Source organism: Xenopus laevis, chromosome 3L, assembly GCF_017654675.1.
Source record: "Xenopus laevis strain J_2021 chromosome 3L, Xenopus_laevis_v10.1, whole genome shotgun sequence".
NCBI lineage: Eukaryota > Metazoa > Chordata > Amphibia > Anura > Pipidae > Xenopus > Xenopus laevis.
Window position 1 is genome coordinate 112,495,732 of NC_054375.1, and position 10,322 is coordinate 112,506,053.

A 10,322-nucleotide genomic window follows, 5' to 3' on the forward strand; every position below is an offset into this window, starting at 1 on the left:
CAGGACCTGGGGTATTCTGGATAAGGATCTTCGTACATTAAGACTACCAGAAAATCATTTAAATATTAAATAAACCCAATAGGAAGGTTTTGCTTCCAATGAGGATTAATTATTAAAATCTTAGCTAACATCAAGTACAAGCTACTGCTTTATTACTACAAAGAAAATTGGGATATTTGATTATAATGGAGTCTATGGGAGATAGCCTTTCCGTATTTCAGAGCTTTCTGGATAATGGGTTTCCGAATAATGGATCCCATGCCTGTATTTGAAAATGTAAAATTTAGATGTTTTAGATTAGAACATGCCCCAGATCCCACCCAACGGCACCCACACACCACTGATTCACACAAAACCCTGCCCACTTCCCAGAATGCCCTAACCCCTTTCGGATTAGTTATTTGGTACTGTTGCTGCTAAATCAGAAAACTGGGGATATGAATGTTAAAGGAGAAGGAAAGGTTAAAATTAAGTAAGCTTTAGTAGAAAGGTCTATATAAATACACCAGTAAACCCTCAAAGTAATGTTGCTTTGAGTCCTCTGCCAAAAGAGACACAGCATTTATTTCCTTTTATTGTGTACACATGGGCTTCTGTATCAGACTTCCTGCTTTCAGCATAAACCTCCAGGGCTAGGGCTTGAGCATGCTCAGTTTGCTCCTCTCTCCCTCCTCCCTCCTGTAATCTGAGCCCAGAGCTATGAGTGAGCAGGGAGAGACTTAGGCAGGAAGTGATGTCACACTAAGGTAATATGGCAGCTGCTATATCCTAAACAAACAGAGAGCTTCTAGAGCTGTTTACTCTGGTATGGTAAAGCATTCTGCAGAATAAATATAGTGTTATAGCTTGGACTATTGTGGCTAATCTATTGCCAATAAACTGCTTTGATAGCTTTCCTTCTCCTTTAAGTAAAGCTGTATATAATGAAAATTGTATTAGAATACCACTATTTACATAATTCTAGTTATTAAAGTTCTACATATGGAGAATAAACTGTTCCCTTATGACCACATTTTAATTTGTAACATTCTCTCAAGGTAAGTGAAATGTCATATCTATTATTTAAACATATATAATTCAATGGTGTTAATATACAGTGTATATCGGTCATTATATAGAAAATATGAGGAAATTATAAGCCATTGAGCAGTTACATGAACATATAAATTAAGTTTATTCTAAAGATATAATACACAAGAGCCATGAATATCCTGTAAATAATATCCTTTTAAAGGGTGCTTAATGATGTCATTAATAATCTGATTTTAGGGAGGTAATTTCTGTCACATGACTCACTGAAACTTGTGTATTATCATGAAATACCCCCTTTTGCAAAATATGAGGATATTAGAAGTCACCTCTCAGTTCCATGACCTGTATAAAAACCAGGTGCTTTTATAAAGGCCATGGAACTCCTTGGTAACTTATAAATATCCTAATATTTTACAAGAGGGGGTACTTTATTCAATATATACTGTAATGCACAAGAGCCATGAATATCCTGTAAATGATATCCTTATAAATTGTGCTTAGTGACCTCATCAGTTATAATCGGTGCTTAGTTATGTCATTTATACAAGTTAAACCTGTGTATTATAATAAATAAAGACCCCCCTGTTGTAAAATATGAAGATATTAGAAGTTACCTTAGAGTTCCATGACCTTTATAAAAGCACCTGGCTTTCGGCCTTGTGTTTTTATATGTTCATGGAACTCCTCTGTGACATATAATATCCTTATATTTAACAATAGGGGGAACTTTTTTCACTATATTAAGTTATAATGATGTCCACTGCCAAAACCGAATCTGTGGCAGATTGTCTTCCTGTAATTTGGAGGTTTCTGGATAATGGGTTACCAGATAAGGATCCCATTCCTGCATCAATATTGAATAATATGACCTATATAACATACATCATACTTTGGGCATATGAATTTTCAAAACACATCAAGGAATTATGGTCAATTCAGGTCTTCATCCGGAACAACTTTGTAGCAATAGTAAATGTAATGGGTTCAGCTACATACAGTAGAGGTGTCTTTGGGACAACCGTTAATTTTAGTTTCCCATGGGCAATCTCAAAAAGACAGAAGATGATGTAGGTTTGACATCATTAAATGCATAAAAACATTTTGCTGAATGAAGAACCCCTTATCTGTATTTTAAAACACAGTGGCAGATTTTGGCTTGAAAATGTTTAAAGTGTGCATTATTATGCCAAATTTACTACAGGTATGGGATCCGTTATCGGAAACCCGTTATCCAGAAAGTTCAGAATTACGGAAAAGCCATCTCCCATAGACTCCATTATAATCAAATAATCCAAATGTTTTAAAATGATTTTCTTTTTATTTATAATAATAAAACAGTAGCTTGTACTTGATCCAAACTAATATATATTTAATCCTTATTGGAAGTAGAATGAGCCTATTGGGTTTATTTAATGTTTACATGATTTTCTAGTAGACTTGAGGCATGAAGATCCAAATTAGGGAAAGACCCATTACCCGGAAAGCCCCAGGTCCTGAGCATTCTGGATAATAGGTCCCATACCTGTACTATCATTATGGCTCTCTATACTCCTATTGGGATGTAAAACTTTCACATGCAAAATAGCATATCATTAGCATCTTAAAGTTGGTATTCTTTTTTGTATAGTCTTTGAACTATTTACCTTCCTGTTCTGCTTCTTTCCAGCTTCCAATTAAAAGTCTACCTGTTTCTTAGGGGGTTACACTGACCCCGGCAACTACACATCCATTGCCCTCTAAGGCTACAAATTTGTTATTGTCAATTTCTCTTTCTGTTATAGCCCTCGCATACACTTCTTCCAATTTGCAATTTAAACCATTGCCTGGTTGCTAGGGCAAACTGGACCATAGTAACCAGATAACTGTTGAAATTGCAAACTGGAGAGCTGCAAATATTTAAAAAAAAAACAAAAAAATAAAACACACAAAAATTGAAGATCTGGCTTCTCAAAATATTTGTCTAAATCATCCTAAAGGTTAATTTAAAAGTGAAATATCCCTTTAAATTGCATATATATTGCATACAGGAGGAAACAACCAAACAGCATAAAAGCCTGGAAGAAATGTGCTGTATTGGTGTAATGGTTGGAGAGGAAAATCAAACAAACCGCCACATTCAATGACAGACTGATAGTTTTGATTAATGTTCTGTAAACGTGGATCCCTAAATGCAGTTACATTTCAACTCCCAGCAACCTCTAATAAAAAATGAAGGGTCAAGACATGCTGAAATGTTACTGCAACAACTGGGGTCCGACCTTTAAAGAGACAGTAACTCTAAATGAAAGACGGCTGAATACAGCAGAGGAGATAGCAAACACACAGCTATAGAAAGCAGGACTTCCACTTCAGAGAAAAAGGCATTGCATGTACAGTATAGAAATCAAGATGCATCACAGATGAAATTAATATTTTTTTGGTGTTAAAGAAACAGGGGGTGTGTACGGCCACTGAAAAGGTTTCCAAAATCAGGATTGTGCATGGTGATTAACAATGAGAAGCGATCGTTTCAATTCTATGGCACACAGGAATTAAGTGTCGCTCATCTACTACTGAATGAGTATACAAATATAAATACAACATTCATTAAAAATAAAATATTGAAATGTCTGTCCATAACCTCATGTTAAGCTGGCCATAGATGTTGAGATTTTTAAAAGATCCGATCGTCATCATCATGAGACCACGATTTTCTCAGAACGATCGTACGAATTGACCATCAACTAAAAAGACCAATTTGCCAGGAAAACAAAGGGGAGCTGCCTGCTTGGCCCTGCAAACATAGATACATTGCACTGGGACTGACAAAGATTTTTTTAACCTGGCCGATCAATTTCCTGACAGATGTCGGCCGGAAAATCGTAAGATGTTCGATCGTTCGAATCCTTCAAAGAGGATTTGAGGGGCACACACCTGGTTAATTTTCTCAATTGCTTGGGTGCACCTCCCGCAGTCTCCTTCCCCACTGGAACACATGAATCAGAGACTAAATGGGCAGCACTCCATTGGAGTGCTGCCCATTTCGTCTCTGATTCGATCGTTCGAATCCCACTAACCGCACAATATTTTTGAAGGATTGGTCGGACTTCCCTAAAATCGGTCGTTCGGCAAGAAGAATCACCGCGTCTATGGGGAGCTTAAGCTGTAAACTAGAACCTTCTATATCAGATCACTGCTGGCTGAACAGTCACAAAGTTTCTCAAAAGGATATACACAAAGGGCAAGTAAACAGGAGAAAAATCCAGCCAGTGAAAAGCCAACAAAGAGTTGATTGCTACCACCACCAATGCCATTGAGGGTTAATTCAGCCAATAAAGTAGATGCTAAACTACAGGGGTATTGTCTTTGTTGTGGCCCCACAATAAACCTTACAATAGGTCATGGGCAATGTTGTCGTGCAATCTCTGCACGCTGTGTGATGATTGCGCAGGTCACATTTGTATATACAAGGAAGTCATGTGTACTGGAAACATGCCGAGCTCCTATCAACTCAACACACATGGCCTCAGCGTCATGCCTGCTGTTAGCGCGTGTCTGTGATGGGACCCCCCCCTCTCTCTCTCTCTAGGAACTGTCTATACCAGGATCAAGTCCTCCAGCACTGCGCTCTCACACATACAAACATGGATCCTCCAGCACTGCACTCTCACACATACAAACATGGATCCTCCAGTCTTGCACTCTCACACATACAAACATGGATCCTCCAGCACTGCGCTCACACACAAACATGGATCCTCCAGCACTGCGCTCACACACATACAAACATGGATCCTCCAGCACTGCGCTCGCACACATACAAACATGGATATATCAGTGCATTTCACAAACAGAGTAACCCCAGCGTTGATACTGTAACAGGTATTTCATCATTATTGGTAAATACAAAGTGTCATCCTTCAGGCTGTGACTAGCTGTCATTCCAGCAACATGACCCTTACCTACTTAGCAATGTCAGCAGCAGCAGGCTTGCACTTTAACCCCTTGCTTGACACAGCTCAGGAAGCACAGCTATGCAGTGAACCCATCCCAAGCCCTTACATTAACAAACTACAATTATTAACATTCATATAACTGCAACACAGACATGGCGGGCAGAGGATGCTGGGAGTTTGGGCTCGCAGATTACTAATCCTATTTAAAGTGGCTACTTAGGAAACTTTGGGCCCTGGGGAATTTTGTTTATGAAAGTGGCCTTCCAGCTGTCGCCGCACTACAACCCCCATTACTCTCCGCAAGGTTTCCTGGGGAATGCCGGGAGTTGTAGTCGTAGAGTATGGGCAGGCTGATGGCAGGCAGCTGTGAGTAGCCGTGTTCTTACCCGGGACACTGTCAGGTCTGACATGAGCTCATCGAAGGCGCGCGTCTCCTCGGCCTGTTTCTGGTTGTGCAGCGCGATCTTCTCGCTGAATTTCCTCGGGTTGGAGCCGCTGTTGGCCGGGGTGGCAGTCATGGCGCAGCTCAAGTTGCTCTCCCGAGAGGGGGGAGGGATACTTGTAGGGGAATTGAGTCCGGTGGTTACTCGCACTTCCTACAGTCCCTGCGGGACCGACACCGCTCAGTCCGTCATGGGGGTCCGGCTGCTGCTGCTTCCCCCTCACTCGTGGGAGCGCTAGGGAAGGCTCAGGAGAGGCCCGGCCTGCTGCCGTCCCACAGGTACAGCACAGCCATCCGGATGAGTAAATCCACTAGCGGAAACAACTACGGAACCTCCCCCTTCGGTACAATCCAGTCGCTGCTAATGTCAAACGTCCGGCGGCTCCGACTGTACAACCACTCCCTGACAGCACAACTCCGGCCTGGAACCGAGTGACGCCCACTCAGTCTCCCCCAGGACTATGGGCCCTCCCCGGATAGTATCCGCCCTCACTCACTGGCAGCAAGAGACAGCCCACTGCCGGATAGGCTCCTCCCTCAGACCTGGCGCATCGCTAGCAACCTCAGACAGCCTCCCTCCAGATAGACTCCTCCCCAAACGCTGGCACGCCAATAGCAGCCAAAGAAAACTCCCCCGCCCTGCGAATAGTCTCCTCCCCTAGACACTGGCACATCCAGGCTCTCCCCGGATAAGCCCCTCCCCCCATGCCCCGGGCAGCGCCCCTCCCCTGACAGATTCTGCCCTCAATACCCTGAGTGAGTGAGCGAGTGAGTGAGCGAGTGAGTGAGTGAGTGCTGTATGAGCAGTGGAGTGCCAGTCAGCCTGGGTTTGGCCGGAATGGGGAGCTGCTCAGTTGTGGGACTGAGAGGCAGTGTTTCTAGGCGGGTCAGGCTGTGTGTCCTTCTATATAAAAGATATCTGACCTGCCTTTAAAGGGGATTTTCTTTGACTTTGATGCAGAGAGTGAAATCCAGGGACAGTTTGCAATTGGTTTTATTTTTTTATTTGTGTTTTTTTTTAATGTAGCATTTATCCAGCAGCTCTCTGGTTTGCCATTTTTGTAGTCTGATTGCTAGGGTCCAAATTACCCTGGCAACCATGATTTGAGGGCCTGAATAGAAAGATAAGTAATAAAAAGTAGCAATAACAATAACTGTGTCGCCTGACAGAGCATTTGTTTTTTAGATGGGCTCCGTGACCCCCCGACATTTGGAAAGAGAAGAAGTCAAACAATGAAAAAACGATTTAAAAAAAGATAAAATGAAGGCCAATTGAAACGTTGCTTAGAATTAGCCATTCTATAACACACTAAACAAAGGACAACTTCACTCACTCACTCACCCCATCCAATGTTACGGACAGGAATGAAGCAAGTGGGCGTATGTGATAGTGGTCCAATGCTGCTGGTATATGCGGATGTTTGCTAGGCTTCATGTTGAGGGCATGATGGTGGCATATATGGACTGGGTAGGGAAGCAGACATCTGAGTCTCATTTATAAACACTGGGCAAATTTGCACCTGGGCAGTAACCCAAAGCAAATAATCGGTAATTATCTTTTTTTGGCAGCCAGCGGCAAGTAGAACAACAAAAGCAAACATACTATTGGTTACTTTGGGTTACTGCCCAGGTCCAAATTTGCCCAGAGTTTATAAATCAGCCCCATATGTGTGCCCGCACCCCCAGTTCCAATATGCCACCATCATGTCCCCAGAATGAAGCCTAGCAAACGTCTATACACCCCTACATTCATGACTATTCTGCTCTGCAATAAAGAATAAAGCAAAAGTATGTTAAAAGTCATAGATTAGGATAAATGACTTTATACTTTTAATACACTTTTGCTCTTTGAATTTTTGGGAAAAAGCCACCATACATTTTTATTCTTTAATGTGACATACACCCTTGGACTGGGGTGGATTGTGGGATTCCCTTGGACTGTGTGGTGCCTTAGCTTTTTTTTTAAACCTTACTATGGGCTAAATATGCACCACTTATCAGTTTTTTCTATTCTGCTATTCTATCTATTCTATCCATACTCTGTATGGATGTGTAGGAGCAATGCAATGCACAGCCATATATGTATCCTGCTCTGCAACCAGCCCTGCGGCATGAGCAATTCTTAGCAATTCAATTAGGCGTTAACATTAATTACCAGATTACATGACTGTTAGAGAGTAATTACTCCATAACCTGTACAATTGGAAATGACTCTGAGTATTATTTAGAATAACACACAGAGGAGAGTGCTCCCACATATGCACACAGTCATTCTCTAATGCAGTGATCCCCAACCAGTAGCTCATGAGTAAATATTGCTCCCCAACCCCTTAGATGTTGCTCCCAGTAGCCTCAAAGCAGATGCTTATGTTTGAATTCCAGGCCTAGAGGCAAGTTTTGGTTGTATAAAAACCACGTTTACTGCCAAACAGAGCCTCCTGTGGACTGCCAGTCCACATACGGGTTACCAATAGCCAATCACAGCCCTTTGTTGTCACCTCTAGGAACATTTTTCATGCTTGTGTTGCTCCCCAACTCTTTTTACAATTGAACGTGGCTCACAGGTAAAAAAGGTTGGGAACCCATGCTCTAATAGTTACTTGCTTACTTAAATAGTGTAAGAAGTGGGCACATTGTGCCATGGTCTGGGGAATATCTGGTTTATCTTGGCAGTGTGTGGTATCTTTTAGGTTGCAGTGTATTAACTACCATTTCTATGTGTGTTACAGGGATTCATCTGATCAGATATACATAGAGGAGGTGATTGATAAATAGTACATACAGAGCAGCTCTGTGTTTGCTGAGGACATAGCCAGGCAGATTTCTGCGTATATATATATATATATATATATATATATATATATATATATATATATATATAGTCCAAATTCTGGTGCACACAAAACAAGCGCAACTGCCTAGGTGCTGGTTATAGTAAATCAATAATAGAGCAAAGAAACCTCACTCACAGGACTTTTTGAAGGTGCAAAATCAAAAAATTATGTTTATTTCAAAGTTTCGGCTATTCACTTAAGCCGTCATCAGGAAGTGAAAATCACACAAGCGATGTGGTGGGGATACACACTCCATAGGGGGTTAAAGGGCGGGACACACCTACCTATGACGTCATATAGTAGTTTTTGGCGCCAAGTGGGGCATTTAAATGGAGTGTTTGTTTGATTTTCACTTCCTGATGACGGCTTAAGTGAATAGCCGAAACGTTGAAATAAACATCATTTTTTGATTTTGCACCTTCAAAAAGTCCTGTGAGTGCGGTTTCTTTGCTCTATTTTTTTTATATATATATATATATATATATATATATATATATATATATACACGTGTTTGCTTGATAAAGCATTAGCGCATTGAAGAGCCACTATAACTTCATTTTCTCCCTAGCTTCTGTGAAGGTGTTAATGTAAGCCTTGCTTCTAGTGCCATTTTCTCCTAGGCAGACTGGCCGCAAAGAAGTATGACACCTACTATTTTCATTGCATATCTCATAGGGAAAATAAATGAGAAAAAAAAAAAAGAATATTGGCCTCTCAAGGCTTCAGTGTCTGAAAAGGTGCCACGGAATCTGAATGAAATTGTGTAGCAATGATTCACAGAAAGACTGGATAACTTAATAGGAAATATTAGCACTGTTATATCTATTTATATCTGTCTAGCAATCTCTATCTGTCTATCGGTCTATCGATCGATCTCTCTCTAACAATCTATCTCTCTATATCTGTTTGTCTAGCTATCAATCTATCATCTATCTCTCTCTCTCTCTATATATATATCTATCTATCTCTGTCTATCAATCTATCATCTATCTATCTCTCTCTCTCTCTATATCACACATTGGTGTTCTGTAGAATTGAACTTGTGGCTTCAGAACTTCAACTTCGCCTCCTTTAGTGACTTCGGGTCATTTGCAGCTTCAGGACTTAAACTTCGGCTGTTTTCGTGACTTTGGGTCTTTTCGTCGCTTTGGGACTTCGGCTGTTCAGCACTTCCACATTTTGGCTGTTCGGGACTTCAGGCGAGATGGCATGGCTTCGGCGCTGTCAAGGGGGGCCTGGCTATTCCAATAAGTGCAGCACAGGTGGGCCCCCTCAGGTCCAGGCCTGGTACAGCAGTACCCCCCTGATGGCAGCCCTGTCTATCTCTATCTGGGGGGGGGGGGTAGATTTTGCCCTGAGGCAAGGTGAGAAGGCATAGGAAAGTGAGCCCTTTAGTATGAGATACAGAGAGGAGCAATGTTGTTACTTAGGGAGGCGGAGGAGCCCAACAGAGGCAAAGCTTGGGGTGGAGTCTGAGGGCTCAAATGCCAAAGATAACCTCAGGATAAGGGGGCTGATCAGTGGAAGTCTATGGCATTGCCATTGTAATTCAGAGCTTTTTTGGATAACAGGTTCCCGGAAAATGGACCCAATACCTGTATCAGTCTATTTGGCCTGTGGGCCAATTTGTTGGATAACAAAGGGGGTTGGTCCATGTATGTCACTTAGCAGTGATGTAGTTCACAGAAATTGTCAGCAAACAGGTTTTTTTGTAAAACTTGGTGATGGGTACATATCCCCTAACAGTGGGTTCACTTGCAAAAAATGGTAACATGCAGCACCCCTTTCAAAATATAAAAGCCTTTCTTTTCACACCAAGGGCAGCTGTGAAGATCCATTATTTCATAGTTGTCTATACAGTAGCTACATATTGTTATGCACCGGTTGTCTGACATCCCAGAAAGCAGTGAACATGGAATAATGTAGAAGCATTGGATTTTCACTGTCATAGGGATACTGTGCCTGGTATAATAATACATATCCATGAGTGACATCATTTCTAGCCCAATCTTTTGTTAAGGCTTTGGTTGTGACCCTCCAGTTACCGTTTCACTATAAAAAAAATAACACACACAACAA

The 10,322-nt window shown here is 41.6% G+C and overlaps 1 protein-coding gene across 1 annotated transcript in view; it reads right to left on the minus strand.

Annotated features, from left to right (window-relative positions):
* MGC132236 (uncharacterized protein) overlaps window positions 1-5,819 on the minus strand; it is a gene marked incomplete at both ends in the record, with an annotated part of 56,483 nt that extends 50,664 nt beyond the window's left edge. The window contains 1 exon segment of the mRNA NM_001096345.1: window positions 5,354-5,819. Within this exon segment, the coding sequence (NP_001089814.1) occupies window positions 5,354-5,485 (132 nt within the window).
* Between the last annotated feature and the right edge of the window lie 4,503 nt (window positions 5,820-10,322).